The following is a 17,499-nucleotide window of genomic DNA, read 5'->3' on the forward strand; positions in this document are numbered from 1 at the left end:
AAAATGTGTTTGTAAATGTTTTGTATTCATTTGCTGGTTTATATTGTCCGTGATATTAAATTAAGTATTTGCAGCCATTCCTTCTAGCTTGTATCTGTAATATTTTTATTTTAAAACAAAGAATGTTTTCATTTAAAAGGGCAATGTCATTATGTCATGACAGCCTGTAAGCATACTTCTCGACTTCCCAGAATTTTGCTGGACATTTCCTGAGTTTGTCTCATGCATTTTTGATTTTCTGGTGTATCACTGAGGATTACAGTCAGTCAGTAATACCAGAAGTTCATACTCATTGTTCAGAAAATGCATGTTGATACACAAACCTGTTACTATAATTCATTTAAAGTGAAATAGAATAATAGACATATTGTACCGTGCCTTTCTCCCATTATTTTTGGCTTTGGACAGAGTTGGGCAAATAAAAGTATAGAGGTATGCCTGAGAGTTAGGAGTACTGCTGACAGAGGCATAGTTTATATGTATACTGCTGACAGAGGCATAGTTTAGATGTATAATATATACTTTTCTACCAACCGCATCCCTTCTCTATGAAGTGATTAGTTGTGTACCGACATCTTGGATGTCATTGCACAACCAATCACCTCTGTCATATGGGGCGCTGGTTGCATCTGTCTTCATCTGTCTTCAAAGGGCGCTGCTCTTGCTGTTTCTATATTTTATTTTTTTAAGTAAAAAGATAAAAACATCTTGCAGAGCTCCTCTTTTGTGCCCACTTTAAGATTACTGCATTAGAATGTTTCGCTAGTATGTTCTTAAGCCTGACTTATTAGTACAGTAGTAATGCTGGTATATTTTACATGTCAGTGTAAAAGGAAAGGCATGTGGCACATACTGTCGTGTATACCACAACAGATGCTGAACAACTGTATCTTCAGGTTTTGTCAACCTTGTCATGGTTATGTCCATCTCCTTTGCCGTAAATGTTAATATATCGGCACTGACTACAATTGCCACGTTTCCCAGTAGATTTTTGAGCTGTTGGTTTTGACAGTAGTAGGCCTTTCTATAATGTTTTTTATTTTTTTTTTATTTATTTTATTTAACATTTGTTGACCGGGAATGTCCGACTAGGTTCAACAGAGCCTGTTTTCAGCGGAGGCCCGGGGAGAAACGCTTCAGATGCATGCCTTTGGAATGTGGGAGGAAACCGGAGTACCCGGAGGAAACCCACGCGAACACAGGGAGAACATGCAAACTCCACACAGAAAGCACCCCAGCCGAGAATCGAACCGGAGAACCTCTTGCTGTGAGGCGACAACGTTAACCGCTGCACCACTGTGCCACCCTGTTGATGTTAGTCTTTCTACTGTATACAATCAGTAGATCTGTGCCAGTTAATTTCAGGGGTGTTGACTATTTACCTGAATAAGAAGTACAAAAGGGGTAATGGGAAACCTCTTGCCTTGATCTAAATCCCAGTGCCCATGTCCACCATTTTTCACACCATGGGAACCTGCTTTTAATAGAGGCATAAAGTCTGAGTTTCTCCTTGTACAGATATTGTATATTTCATCCAGGATTTTTATTAATTTTTTATATCCTTTCTCTAAGGACTTGTCTGGACATGTCCTTAACAACTTGTACTTCTGTGTAAGTGGGTGTCCTCAAATGTCAGCCTAGAAATTCTAATAAGCTGACTTTTGACTATCACCCATTTGGTGTGCATGGATGCCAACTTGTGAAATGTATATATGAATTGTCGTGAGTGGGTTTACGGTAACTTTTTGATACTAGTTTGTCTTCACTTCTTTCAATACAGATGTCCAAAAAATTAATAAAATCCCTGGTCATAACATTTGAATTTTAAAATGTTGGTGGTACGTTCCAGCTCTTTAACTACATAAACTTCTGTTGGTTGCCATTCCATATAATAAAGGTACCTAGATATCGAAAATATGTTGAACGGAAACTGTAAAAGGGATGCATGAAGATATAGGGTGCCTTTCCCAGTAGTACATAACCAGGTTTTGACAACCCCATACTTTTGATGGATTTGCCCTTCAAAATATCTCCATGAAGTACACCGATACCCTAACATCAGTTTATCAAAATTATGATTGACTCTCCAAACCAATTGCAGTCCTGTGTTATCTGGAATGCCAGGAAACAAATTATCGACTTCCAGTGTCACAAAGTTGTCTCCAAGTTGAGCATCCTTCAGCTTGTCTAGAAAGCTCCAAGAGTCTTTCAAAATATTTGCAAAATCAAGACTTTTTTTTTCAATTTCCAGTCAATAAACTTCGCTATAGGCTCAGTAGAACCATGTGCGGACACAGTTGGACAAAATGAAGGAGTCAGAAATATCCGGGTGCACTTTAGGTATTTCAAAACATGTGGAGATTATCGGCTTTTCAACTCTCAAAGATTAAATGGAACTATCTTCATTCCCTTTGTATACAAGTTCTGCAAAAATAAATCTGTTTTGTGGTAGAAAACTACTGCTTCATTTCATTCTTAGGTGAATACCTGTATGTATGGTCATCCGACAAAATGGACTGCATCTTAACAGTAGTCTGCTGTGTCCGTACAGACATGCCCCCACCTTTGTTTGGTTTCATCAATCTGACATGTCACATTGGATTTGTACGAGAAGTTCCTTTTCCACCTTATTCAGATTGTAATAGTGTTTGATTGTACCTTGAGATCTCTAGGCTGACATTTGACAAATCCACTTTCATACAAAGGCACAAGTTAAGGACGTGTTTTTGGAGAGAGGGTATCTTCTAAAAAAAAAAAAAAATCCTTGATGAAATTGATGAAATAATACATGATATATGTACAAGGAGAAACACAGGTTTTATGACTATACTAAAAGCAGGTTTCCATAGTGTTAAAAATGGTGGACATGGGCACTGGGATTTAGATCAAGGCAAGGGGTTTTCTGTTACCCCTTTTGTTACATGATATTTAGCTAATTTGGTGGGGTTTTGAGAAAAAAAATGGAAAATATTTAAGCATCTTGACACACCACTGGAATGTAATTGGTAAAGGTCCATTTCATTAATTATGTACACTAGAAAGCCTAACATTAAAAACATTATAGAAAGACCTATTATGGTCAAAACAACAGTTAAAAATCTACTAGGCGATGTGGCAATTGTAGTCTGTGGTGATTATCTTTTATGGCATATAAGATGGGTATAACAACATGACAGGGTAGATAAAACCTGGAAGATAATTGTTCAACATCTATTTTGATATACGTGGCAGTATGTGCTACATGGACTTCCTTTTACTTTTGCAAGACCGAATCCCCTACGTAAAAGTATATACTAGTATTATTTTATTAGTAAGTCTGAGGACACACTAACAAAACATTCTAGTGAATGTCACCATTTTGATCATTTTTTTGTTGTTGTTTTCCATTCTAGAAAGGGTAGATATCTAGGATAGGGGAGGGGATTGAAAAACATTCCTGGGCAATAGAGTAGCAATGTGGAAACTTAGACAAATGCCTCAACCCCAACAAGAAATCAACAACTTGGTTAGTACTTCATGTACACTCAGATTTGGAGCAAATTGGATTTAGGGTATGGGTAATGTGGTATGACATTTTCTGTTTAATATTTTTAGGTATTCATTATTTTTTTTTATTTTGTTTTCCTTTTTATGATTGGGTTAGTTTGATTGCTGTGTTTTGGCAACTTTAAGAATTCTGTTTATTTGATTGGTCTTTGTCATATCACCTGATGCAGTTATAAGTTTTTATAAAGACAAGGAAATTGAATTTAGTTTGTTCTGATGAAGTTGTGATATTTAGTGGGACAAGTGTTTTTATTTAATGAACAGTTTATTTTACTTATGGCTGTTAGTCTTGGTTTGCGTGGACTTTGGGCGTACATCTTAACAGTATTTTTCTGTATTAGAATTATGCCCAGCCAAGAAAAATCCTGTGGTTGCAGGATTTTGTAGTGTAGTAGGTGGTTGGAGCTTTTGATTAAATGGAATAGGTGTCCTCCTCATGTATTGTTTTCAGAACTAGCACCCATTATGCTGCCAGATGTGGACTTGTCTTATGACTAGTTCTTAATTGGATTAAAAATGTGGTAGCATGACTGTTCTTTGAATCTCTGTAGTTAGACCTGCCAGCTGTTCACATTCATAAACTATCTAGTTATGTGAGAGGCTGATGTAGTTATTTGGTTTGTATTTTCTTGCTCTGCTGTTACTGAAGTTTTGAAAGTTATTTGCAGTGAGCAGAGTGGTTTCCCCATATCTAAGCAAAGAAAAGTACACGTTTATTTTCAGGCATGCTATTTGTTTGTTCATTTGTGTCTATGAATTGTGATCATTTTACTTAACCATGATGCCTCACAATTTTGTATGGTCCATTGTAGCAATTCTGTGTTGATAACTTGATTTTTTTTTATCTTTTTAGAGAACAGCATGGATAATGAAGGTGACGAATATCCTGTAGATATCTGGCTGTTACTTGCTTCGTATATTCGCCCAGAAGATGTGGGCAAGTTTGCCTTGATATGTAAAAATGCATGGATCGTCTCATGTACGGCTGCCTTTTGGTCCAGACTGTACAAGAGGTATATTTTTTTGAGTGTTTGAAAGGGTCTTCCAGAGGTGAGACCTACATGAGCTCAGTGCTCGACACCCAGGGTCTGAGTTTTTCTGTGTCTGTATACTCCTTTCTGTACTTTTCATTTGATACTTTCCTTCTTTGTATAACGTGTTTACTTAAGACCGTTTCACCATATATTTTTTTTTTGGGGGGGGGTGAATAAGAAATGCTTAAGTTTTAGTGTATGTTTATAAAAACAAATGCTCATACTGAGCCATCTAGGTGTAAGGATGTTAAGAAAAGCTGCAATCGTCTTAAGTGCCATATTAATGTATATTTTGTGAACTATGTGTATTTGGTCTTTTTAATGTTGCACCTGGCCAGAGAATCTAGTATTCGTTGTTGTAAAATACGTTCATTGCAAGGATTATTGCTAGATTGCATTCAGAATGAGTGTGATTTAGCAACAAGCAGATAGCCTGTCTTCCAAACAGTTAAGTGTAGTATTGACATTCCCTTAAGCTGCAGGTTATTGTGTCAGGCGACTCCAGCCAGAATGTTGCCAGTAAATGGAAGAGTGTTCATTGCATGTGCAGTTTTTATTTGCTTCTGAAACATTAGAGATTATTGAAAAAGCAATAAGCTTTGTTTACTTTTGTGAGTTTCTTTTTTTATAGTTCAGTTTTTGTTTTCTTTTTTTTTTTAATGTTGCATGTCTGGAAAAGGTTGCCAGTGCATTTGCCTGTGAAACAAATTCACCGTCATTGAGGAGGAAATCACTGTATGTTAACCTCTAAGTGAAAATTGTAAAAACAAATGCAACATTTTGTTAACAAGAGTACAAAGGTGGTATTTATTGATGTGTAGGGTCTTGCCCCCCCCCCCCCCCCAATGCTATCACCTTTGCATGTGGATAGCAGGCTTTCAGCTGTTATCTTTGGTCATGCCTCATGCAATATCTTCTGCATGACGGTGTTATGGTTATCTGCAGTAGTAACCGTTTTCTTTCCTAGGACTACGAGTTGTCATCTGACCTGCAGGCTATGTAATGGGTTCTGTTAGTGGAGTTTCGATCCATTAGTGCTGCTCCCAGTGTGGCACCTGTTACCTTAGAGGGTAGCCCATTGGTTTTCCTGATGCTTAGAATTTGCCTTTCTCACAGAGGTCAGCCAATTGGACATCTGCAGAACCTCTTCCTCTTAACTACAGGAGATCTGCAAAAAGTAAGCCTTTTTGTGGCCCAAGCTTCTACTCTCGGTTTTGTTTCTGTGTTGCCTATGCCAGAATAGCTGCCACAGATTTTCTTCGTGTTTCACTGTTGCAGCCATCACTTTTGGATTATCTGCTTGCAGTAGCCCTCAGTCAGCCTGATTAACAAAGTCTTGGGTCCTGCGTCAGTTGCTGTCCCTTCTTCCATGATATCAGGTTGTCAGGGGTATAAAACATGCAGTCTTTCTTGCCGTGCAGTGTCCAAAGCAATTTGTAAGTGCCGGCCGACTCCTGAAATTTTCGTTTTCGAGTTTCAGAACCGAAGTCTTCAACTAAAGCCAAGTACCTCACTGGGGAAACTTTTTTTTCTTGCTCCTTACCGATGTCTGTAAAAGTTAATAATTGCATTACTCGTGGAAAGCAAATACCTCATAAAGATTTTCATTCGTACTGTATTCCTTGTGTAGGCCCTGACCACGACGTACCGTGCTGTCGGTTTTGTGCTTTATTTAATCAGCGCACTATCCTTCTGTATATTTTCGCCTCTAACTATTTCGGTTCTCGGTTTAATTATCCAGAAATGTCGTCTGTGAGCCATACGACTACCAGGATTCTGAAAAAAACCCAAGGATAAAGACAAAGACAGGCCGCCGAGGTTCAAAACTGCCGATGACACTTCTCCTAAGCCAGTCGCCAGTACTCAGTGATTCGCTTTTGCAGCCCCTGATGCCCACAACTTATGGTTCGCGGGCCTCTACGGAGACCCATTCGTAGTCCGGTATGCCGCGAGATGCTTCAGCTATGGAACCTGCGGATGTCTCTACCTTGGATGGTTCCGGAGCCGCTGTGCAGGCACCGGCTTCTGAGGGTGTATTCAGGCCTACAGACTTGCATATTAAACTGACACCGCCTCCTTTTTTTAGGCTGAAATCTCGAACCATGCCTAAAAAAAAACAACGCCCAGGCCGCATGCTCGGGCCTCTATGCCTAAAAAACAAATGATAAGAATGGCTGAAGATCTTATAATTTTAATCGGGGGAAGCCAGCCTCCCCATTCTAAGATACCTAGGACTGAAGTTGTTTATGAATCTTCTGACCAGGATTCTGATTTTTCTGATGATCCGGATTTGCCCTTATCTACTTATGAGGATTCTGATGCAGAGGACCCTATTCCCTCTGCTTCCCCTCCAGAGGATGTTTCTTTTGGTGAAACCTTACATAGTCTAAGGGAGCATTTCCACTGGGAAAGCCAGGATATTTCTGATTCAGAAAAGAGGCTTAGGGATTTCTGACTCCTGCCTCAGCATAGGCCTTTAGCTATTCTTCCTGTACTAGACATTGTTGTTGATGCCTTTTTAGAATCCAGTTTGAGTCTTTGCCTCCTGCCCCCAGAAAACCTGACTGATATTACAGGGTTTCTGATTCACACAAGTTCCTTTTTAAAAATCCTGTTGTGGATCCAGATACTATTTCACAGGGACCCAAGGGCATTAAGGCTTTTACTGCTAAAAATCCTACCCCTTCTGATAGAGACTCCAGGGTGCTGGATAGATTGGGTAAGAAGGTTTACACTTCTGCAACCTTGGCCATTAGAGCTTTAAACTGCCAGTTTCATATGTTAAAGTATCAACAACATGTTATTGGATTGCTTAAACAGAAAATTATGTTGATTCCTGACTGTGCAGAAAATAAAGAATTACAGGATTTAATGCATTCTGCTGAACAGGTTGGAAAACATACTTTGCAATGTGGATTTGATTCTTTAGAGGCCTCTTGCAGGGCTGCTGTTACTGGTTCTGTGCTCAGAAGGCATACTTGGCTTAAGGAGCAATCTTTACTTGATCACGTTAAAGCTAAATTGTTGGATGCTCCCTTAAATCAGGACCGCCTGGTTGGCAACAAGGCTGAGGAAGTTTTTAAAAAGATGGAAGATAAAGCTAAATCTATGCAGACTGTTAAAGATTTCTTACAAGTTCATCCTCCTAGATTTAGTAGGCACTGGCCCTCAAAGAATTGGTCTTTTCCAGCCTCTTTAAGGTCTTCTCAAGCTAAACCCAGACATAGCAGAAACACCAGGTTTCAGTCCCAGGGGACACGCAAGACTAAGCAGTGGGGGGTGTCCACACCCAAATCAGAGAGTAGTAAGACTCCCCCCTATGGAAAACGGTCTCAGTGACTTGCTTCTAATACTTCCAAGCACTTCCCAACTGAATGCTCCTTTAGGCGGAAAGATTGGTCTGCAGGCCAAAAACTGTGAACTTATTATCCAGGACAAATGGGTTTTAAGTATAGTGTCCCAAGGATACAGATTTTACTTCCACACCTTACCAACCCCAAGCGGATGGCCAAATCTACCCCCAAATCAGTGGGCAGAGACCCAAAATCAAGTATTTCCTCTCTCTTAAGCATAGGGGCTATTCATTTGGTACCAGAAGAGGAAAAGGGACAAGGGTTCTATTCGAGACTTTTCCTGGTACCCAGAAAAGGCAATACATGGTGTCCTGTCCTAGACCTTTCTACTCTAAATACCTTTCTGGTGATTCCAATATTCAAGATACTGACTCTTCACCAGCTGCTTCCTATGCTAGGCAAAGATGCATGGTTGGCAACACTAGATTTAAAAGAAGCATGCCTGCACATCCCTATCGGGGAGTCTTGCAGAAGATACATACGCTTCAAAGCAGGCTGCATGCACTATCAGTTCTCTGCACTGCCCTTTGGCTTATCTACTGCAGAGTATTCACAAAGTGCCTAGCTCCAGTCATTGCATTCTGCAGGCAAAGAAATATTCAATTATACCCATATCTGGCCGATTGTCTAATTCAGGCAGAAAGCCAGGACATACTTTTGAATCATCTGGCCTTTGTTCAAAGGGTACTGACTTGTCTGGGGTACACCATAAACGAAAAGAAATCACACCTGGTACCCTGTCAACAAATTATATTGCTGGGAGCAAGCTTGAATACAACTTCCCAGATGACTTTCCTCACGCCAGAGAAACGGATTCATTTGACAACCTACTTCAAACAAGTGGCCACAAAAACCCAGTTATCTGCAAAGCAAATACTGCAAGCCTTGGGGTTCATGGCCTCCTGCATTCTTCTAATTCCATATGCAAGGCTGCATATGAGGAAACTGTAATGGTATCTCAAAAGCCTATGGTCTCAACATTCACAGGATCTAGAAACAATGATTCCTATCATACCTTGCCTACGCCTAGAGTTCCTTTGGTGGTCAGAGGCCTGCCACCAAAACAGAGGACTTCCATTCTCACTACCCCCTGCTGCCATTCTCACTACCCCCTGCTGCCCAAACCTTAACAGACGCATCAGACTATGCATGGGGGGCCCACCTGGCAGGGAAGTGCATTCAGTGCAAATGGAACCCAATTCAAATGGACCTGCATATCAGTCAAAAAGAAATGTTAGCTGTACAGAATGCTCTGACAGCCTTCAAGGACCATTCTTCCAGGACAATTAATGATAAAGACAGACAACACCACTGTTATGTGGTACGTAAGTAAGCAGGGGGGTACACATTCTTACCCCCGCTGCAGGCTAGCCATGGCATTGTGGAACACAGCCCTGAGCTATCAAGTACATTTAAAAGCTCAATTCCTGCCAGGAAAACTAAATACTATGGCAGACGAACTAAGCAGAAACCTCATGGACCCACACGAGTGGAAACTGGAACCAAGGATTTTCAACATGTTGACAGGCAAATGGGGGAGCCCAGATATAGACTTGTTTGCCTCCCCTCAAAACCATCAGTAGGACAAATTCTGCACAAGGACTCCCCACAAACAAGCTTGGAAAGTGGATGCTCTGTCCAGGATGCTCTGTCCTTCTTCAGCTGGAAAAAAAACTATCAGTTTATGCCTTTCCTCCTCTGCCTCTGCTCTCCAAAGTACTGCTAAAGATCAAACAAGACAAACCAAGGACGATTTTGATTGCACCAGACTGACCATGCCAACACTGGTGTACCCCCTCTTGCGCAGTGTCACTGTGGGCCCCATTGCACCTGCCTCAGACTTCTACTCTATTGTCTTAGCAGGAGAACCAAATTCTGCACCCTCAACTTCAAACACTGAATCTAGCAGCCTGGGTAATTGCATAATTTTTCCTTTACCATCCCTTAGTAAACCAGTGATGGATACCATTTTAGAGGCAAGGAGGCGGCAAGGAGGCCTAGTACTGGAAAGTCTTGCGCTAAAACATGGAAAAAATTCTGTACCTGGAACCAGGCTCAGGGGATGAGCACAACAGTGCCCAATTTACCTCAGATTTTACAATACTTAACTGAGATGCTTCATAAGGGCTTGTCTTTCTCCTCCATCAAAATTCACGCCTCAGCCATCTCAGCTCATTATAACACAGAACCACCCCTCTTCTCTCATCCACTGCTTAAGCAGTTCTTCAGAAGGGCCAAATATCTACGACCACCCAGAAGAGCTCCAACTCCAGCCTGGAACCTCAACTTTGTATTGGAAAAGCTCACCCTTCCTCCGTTTGAGCCAGCTGCCACTGCGGACTTAAAATTCCTTTCTTGGAAAACAGCTTTCCTTTTAGCAATCACTTCAGCAAGAAGGGTATCTGAATTACAGGCCCTCATGGCAGTGGAGCCTTTCATCATCATTCATGCGGACAGGGTGTCCCTCAGGACCGGGTGACCCTCAGGACCAATCCTTCCTTCATGCCCAAGGTGCTATCCAGTGTGGCTCTTAATCAGTCCATACATTTGCCAACCTTCTTTCCTAATCCACAGAACAAAGGGGAACGGATTCTGCACTCCTTAGACGTGCACAAACAACTTAGATTCTACTTGGACAGAACTAAACCTCGAAGGGAATCTGATCAACTGCTGGTGGCATTTGCCACAGGGACAGAGGGGAAGGCTATTACAAAGTAAACCATTTCCAAATGGATAGGCCATTGCATTCATTTCTGCTACAAACACCATGGAAAACCTATCCCACAGGGGATCAGACCCCACTCTACCAAGGCTGCATCTACCTCTACAGCCTTTCTCAGGGGCATCCCTACCAGGGACATCCTAGAAGCTGCTACATGGAGTTCTGTACATACTTTCACCAAGCATTACCATCTGCAAATTTTCTCTAAATCCAGAGCTGGCTTTGCCACTGCAGTCTTGCAGGGCCTTTTAGCTGGTCCTAATTCTATTTAAATTCCTCCTCCCATCCTTAGCTTTGGGAATCTACCCAAAAGTGATGACTGTAACAGTGAAACACGAAGAAAATAGTACAGTTGTGTACACTTATAAATGTAGATGTTAGAGTGTATTTACTGTTGCAGTCCTGGTTACCCTCCCTCCAGCACCCTTCTTTTTTTTGGATATACCTCTGCTTTCTTTTGCTATTTTCAATAGCTTTTTGGTGTATTTGCTTTTTTGTTAGAGGTATAACCTTGTATATTTATAGATTTAATTGAATCTCATTAAGGGGGCACCTGACATCTGGGGCAGGAAAAACTGATGTAATGGTATCAGCTGCATGTTTTATACCCCTGACGACCTGACGTCATGGAAGAAGGGACAGCAACCGATGCAGGATCCAAGACTTTGTTAATCAGGCTGACTGAGGGCTACTGCAAGCAGATAATCCAAAAATGATGACTGCAACAGTGAATACACTCTAACATCTACATTTATGGTAAGTGTACACAACTGTACTGTCTTTAACAGCCACATCGTCTTTAGAATGCAGCAGTTAAGGAAGACTGTAAAACAATTTTTTAATGCCCCTAGGTAGGGAGAATGCTGTCCATCCTCCTGCAGTATTCTCAGAAGTTTGGTTAGGAGGCAGAGGCCTTCAGAGTAGCTGTTAATACCTCCTACCCCTGTGTAAGAATTGAGATTGTATTGTACTGGAATGCACTGGAAACAACTGAAATGAGACTGGAATAAGTCTTTTGTTAATTACCAGAACTCATGCTTAACAGGTGCCAGTCTCTCCTTTATGAACCAAGTCTTGTGTACTATCAGAATGAATTCTCCAAACACTGTAGTTCATTTAATAAGGCTTTATTAGATGTTCACAATATCCAAATACTGTCTTAATTAATGGTGCTGATAATAACAGTCTGTAGAAATACTGGGATGCTGGTTAGTAATAACAGTGCTGCTAATTATATCCAAAGTTTCTGCACATATATTCTGATTGCCCTGAATAATGTAAACTGAAACAGTCTTTATTTGACCTGTCTTCTGTACGCAGGCTCGAGTGCCTGTATTGTAGCTTCCTTTCTGAAATGCTGGATATTTAATCTTTTCTGTAAGTCTGGTTGAATTAACTATCTGAAGTATATTTTAATAATACCAAAACCCTGTAATGCTTTGCATGCCTCCTTAGCCTTGGTTTCCAAGATGGGTGTTGCATGCGCCTCTTTATCTAGCATTCTCTTGCTATGTGCATCTTTCCCTTGAGAAAGGAACATTCTGTATTGTCTGCACATTTCATGTTTATCTTTTCTTTCTAATAAACTATCTTTCTCTGAATCTGAATGCATACATTTCTGAGTATATTTTCAGGCTTTATTCTAACTAAAGGTACTATAGTGAATACCCTTGCTCCCAACTTAAGGAGAAGTTATCCTCTTATGACTCTAATGGTAGCTGAAGTTATAATGTATCAATACAGGAGAAAACTATTCCTTAAATTAAAGATGGTTCCAGGGCAGACAACAAGGGCTTTAGATGGAAAGAGCGATTCCGTCAGGTAGTTCAGATCTAGTTTTGTAACTCTTACTTGCCTGCCTTTGGGTATCTTTCTCAAAACCTCCTTGGTGAGAGATCTTGTATAATAAGGAGAATTTGGGCCCTTTGACCTTGGACAGGTGGCAGACTATGTCATAGAGTTTGCTGAGTTCCTGGTGCTTTTGGCCACTCTGCCTGTACATACCCAAAACCAGATGCTACTGGCTGTACCAGTTTGTCATCTTTTGTACTGCACAATCATAGGGGAAAGGTCCTTTATGTAAAATCTGAATATACTGTGTCTGCATTTTTTCTGCATCTGTGAGGGAGGCTTTCTTGGTAATGATAGACAAAACAGACATTTGTGTTTGCCTATTCACAAGCCATACAGTTCCCCAGGGGTGCAGCCAATGGGTGCCTTCAACTTTGTTTGCTTTCTTGTTTTTTTGTTCTCTTAATTTCTCACAGTTTTTTACCAAGAGCTTAGAAGCAGTATTTGTTTACCTGAGACTTGAGCCTATGTGTATATCCTTTCTTGACTTCTCTCACCCTGGTATGTTTGTAGCTTTTATAGTTTCACTTCCAGCTGTTTGCAGAACCAAGGTATTTCCATAAATACCAGGATGCTGAGCCTGCCTCTTTCTCTCTCTCTGTGTCTCTCTCTCTCTGTCTCTGTCTCTCTCTGTCTGTGTCTCTCTCTGTCTATGTCTCTCTCTCTCTCTCTCTCTCTCTCTGTGTCTCTCTCTCTCTCTCTCTCTCTCTCTCTCTCTCTGTCTCTCTCTCTCTGTGTGTGTGTGTCTCTCTCTCTCTCTCTCTCTCTCTCTCTCTCTCTCTCTCTCTCTCTCTCTCTCTCTGTGTGTCTCTCTCTCTCTCTCTGTGTGTCTCTCTCTCTCTCTCTGTCTCTCTCTCTCTCTGTGTGTGTCTCTCTCTCTCTCTCTCTCTGTGTCTCTCTCTGTCTGTCTCTCTGTCTCTCTCTCTGTCTCTCTCTCTCTCTGTCTCTCTCTCTCGCACACACACTGTAACACACCTCTATCATGGTATTCTTTGGGACATTAACTCTGTCAAGACCGCATTGTTCACTGTTACCATTTGAAATATTGGGACCTGTTTGAGCAAGTCCCATTATGTGGAGGCAGTCTGACTTTTCAACAGTTCAGAGTCCAAGATTTCCATTTCTCAGAATATTCCCTTTTCTTTTGAGGTATAGCAGTTTTAGAATTGGTATATTTTAAGCTCAGGGTGTGGGATGGGGTCTTTTCCCTTGCAAAAGAAAAAGTTTAACGGAGAAGAGAAATGTTCAGTATTCGATCTTCACTTGGATTTCCAGCCTTTTTTTTTTCACCGTATGTTGGGGGTTATATATTTTGAGTTGATATTTCTGTAAGGCCCCTTTATTCACATCGCCCAGAATCCGTTTGTTGCATCTTTGATCCATTATGATCGGATGCACATAGGATTATTGGTATATTAGAAGTCTTTGGGACCAGGACTTCTGGCCCTAGAAGCAGAACATAATCATGTCCATCTTGTTTAAAATGGGGAGGGATGGTTCCCCAGAAAAGCAGTGGTTTGTGTCTTGCAGTTTTTTTTTTTTGTTTGTTTAGACTCTTACACTGTAGGCCCTGCATAGTGTAGATTTCTGAGGTTACAGAAAGGGATTTCTTACATTAAATTTGAAATAAATAGTGGAGACGTTTGTAAAAGGCCACTTCCTTTGGCAAGTAATTCTTTAAATGTATAATATCATCTAAACAGCTGTTTAACTTGTTTCTCATATATTTCAAATGAGCTTGCTAGTATGAGTCTCCAAACAATTCTTATAATTACCCCCCAAAAAGTATTTTTTTTTTATTTTAAGTGTGAAATATTAGTAGTGCAAACTTAATTTTCTGACAGTGCAGTAATAGTTCTATCTTTTCTGATTTCAGGTGCTCATGTGCACTTGTCCTTGTCTCACCAGCATAAGATAAATATTCACAACTTGATGCATAACCCCCAGCAAGCCACAATAAGCCCTTTTAATTAAGTAAAATTTAAGTCTCTGATTATCTCATGAAAGGGGGGGGGGGGCAGAATTTCTTGGTGTTTGCAGACTGATGATCTGCTGTGGCAACCCCCAAAAGCCGAAAGACGAAGTATCAAAATTTAAAGATGTTTTCTCAAAATACATATGTTAAATACCCAGTAAAAGATTAGCCTGTTAAAGAAAAAATTCCAAGTATATTTTAGGGCTAGGTGGGCTAAATTAATGTCTCCAGAAGCTCTGGAGAACTGGCATTAATTCTGTGTCTTAAAGAGATCTGTGAGATTTTGATTTGGGTAAAAAAAATTAAGCTGTACCTTTCTGCCTTAGGTTAGGTTTTCTTTACTATGATTACAATTTCTTTTTCATGATGTATTTTTATTTTTGTCTTCATAACACAGTTTTCGTTTGCATTGTATATTTAAAAAGTTTGAGAATGTTGATGGACTTGTTTTGCAGCAGGATAATTCTTTGGTTGCATGTACCATGTCAGTTAAGTTTCATAATTTGGTGTGGATATGCTTTGTTATGGAGACTATTGTCCTTTACTTTGGCAGCCTTATTTTGGCATCTCTTAGAAGAGCTGCTAGCCCTAGAAAAATTAATGGCAGTTCAGAGTTTACTTGAGCAGCTCAAGACTTGGTGGTAGTATAAGGCATGATTTACTGAAGTATTAAGATTCCAGACAGATTTTCATTCATTATTCTTCTGAGAATACTGGTAGCACTACCTGTGACGTAAACGTGTAAAGGTTTTCCTCAGTTTGGATGATGGCAACACTCATTTCCTAAATCGCTCAGACACTGACTTTTTTGGTAAGTTGAGCTCAAGGAGCCCATGAGACCTTACTTCAGGTCAGATAGCTACTCCATTGTCTCCTGCTAAACAGTATACCCAGCATACCACCAGTTCTAGTTACTGCTGCTCCATTACATTTCCTGTTTAAAAAAAAAAAATTATACCCCCAAACTTTAGTCGCATTCTGACCTTACCACTGAAAGAATAAAGACTCTTCTCATAAATTAAGTTTTGAAAACTGAGCACCCTTCATTTCAGAACAAAATCCCAGTAAGGTAGCTAACTCGCTGACTAATTCCTACGTTCTCTTCAAAATAAATCCTTTGTGAAATTAACAAGACTAGTTAATCTTTAGGAAAAGCATGACTAACTAACTGAATAACCTTGTCTTTTAGAATGCAAAGGTTTAAGTTAGTGTAGGAGCTCTGGAACACCTCCCCACTTACAACGCAAACATTAATGTACACTATTAAGAGACTTGGCCAGATATGCCACCATTCAAGACACAAAGCTAATTTCCTCAAATCCTAAAGTACACCCCCATTTATCCAGAAAAAATTCTGTCATTTCACTGGCCAAGGACAAGATGTTCTTCATCTCACATTGCTGCAGTCCTTACACTTGGGTAGTCCGCTGTCCTCGGTCGGCCCGAATATCAAAGTATAAGGCTGACGTCGGTCAAGGCGCATTTGACTGACATCAGGACGTCAGGGTACAAATGCGCATGACCGACGTCATATCCTCAGTCTTTTTTGCCGCATGGTCCAATGCAGAAGCAGCATTGCAAGTGCCGGTTGGCGTTCTGAGATTTTTCGATTTCGAAGTTTCAGACCGAGTCAAAGTTGGCCAAGTACCCCGTTGGGGAATATTTTAGTTTTTTCTTGCCTCAGTGGTTTACCGGATGTCAGAAAAAGTGAATAATTGCATTTCTTGTGGGAAACAGATACCGCATAGAGATTATTATACTTTGTGTATTCCTTGTTTAGGGCCTGAGCACGACGTTGTTGGGTGTCGCTCTTGTGCTAGATTCAATAAACGCACTATAAAGAGAAGGTTGGATTGTGCCAGGTTAGTCTTTGGGAAGCGGTGCAATTATAAAATGCCGTCGGATGCTCCGACGCCCGCTTCTTCGAAGAAGCGCAAGGACAAAGCAATTAAGCCTAGGCTAGAAGAACCGTCTGTACCGGACGCCGGTTCTTTAGAGGTGTCGGTGGTGCCGGTGGTTCCACCGGAGGTTTCTTTGGGTTCCCAGGGAGAGACTTTGTTATTGCAGGATGTGGCCTCTCAGGAGGCAGGTCAGGCTGAAGGGGCTTCTCAGGTTACTATACTCCCCTCCCTTCCTAGGGTGGTTAGGCCTTCTCCTTCTGTTTCCAAGGCTTCTCCCAGAGGCAGGCCAGGTTTGGCTTCAGTTGGTGTCACCCCTAGTTCTTCAGGAACTGTGCCCAAGAAGCATATGCTTAAAATGGCAGAAGATTTGATTACTTTGATTAGGGGTTCTTTGCCCCCTCTTGATAAGAGACCTAGGGTGGAGCCTGAGCCAGGGAGTTTTGAGCAGGCTTTGGATGTTTCAGAGTCTTCGGCTGAAGACTTGCAGGAGTATTCTCCTTATTCTGACTCTGATGTGGATGATTCTACTCCTTCGGCTTCTCCTCCTGAGGATTTTTCTTTTTCAGAAACTCTTCATTCTATGAGGGAGCATTTTAAGTGGGAAGGTCAGGACTTCTCTGATTCCAGGAAAAGGCTTAGGGAATTTTTGTTTTTACCCCAGCATAGGCCTTTGGCTATACCTCCTGTTTTAGATGTGGTGGAAGATGTTTTTGCAGAGGCTTCTCTTAATCCTGATTCTTTGCCTCCTGCTCCTGTTAAACCGGATAGATATTACAGGGTGCCTGAAGCTCATAAGTATCTTTTTAAGAGTCCTAGGGCAGACCCAGAAACTGTTACTCAGGGGCCTAAAGGTGTTAAGGCTTCTGTTGTCAAGACAAAGAGGCCAAGGCTTTGGATAGATGGGGAAAGAAAGTTTATACTTCTTCCACTCTAGCTATGAGGGCTTTGAATTGCCAGTTTCACATGTTAAAATACCAAAACTATCTCCTTTCACAATTGAAGTCTAAGGTTGATGCTCTGGCGGAAGGTATTGATTGTAAAGAGTTGCAAGATTTAGTACATGTTTCTGAACAGGTGGGTAAGCATTCTTTGCAATGTGGTTTTGATGCTGTACAGG

General features: G+C 40.9%; 1 protein-coding gene across 2 annotated transcripts in view; it reads left to right on the top strand.

The window, feature by feature from the left end:
- Window positions 1–17,499, top strand: part of TMEM183A (transmembrane protein 183A) — a 562,721-nt gene that overhangs the window by 83,942 nt on the left and 461,280 nt on the right. For both annotated transcript variants that reach the window (XM_044070205.1, XM_044070204.1), the window contains exon 4: window positions 4,400–4,559. In XM_044070205.1, the coding sequence (XP_043926140.1) occupies window positions 4,400–4,559 (160 nt within the window). The remainder of the gene's footprint in view (window positions 1–4,399; window positions 4,560–17,499) is intronic.

This window comes from Protopterus annectens, chromosome 4.part1 (genome assembly GCF_019279795.1).
Source record: "Protopterus annectens isolate FY-2018-M chromosome 4.part1, PAN1.0, whole genome shotgun sequence".
Taxonomy (NCBI): Eukaryota; Metazoa; Chordata; order Ceratodontiformes; family Protopteridae; genus Protopterus; species Protopterus annectens.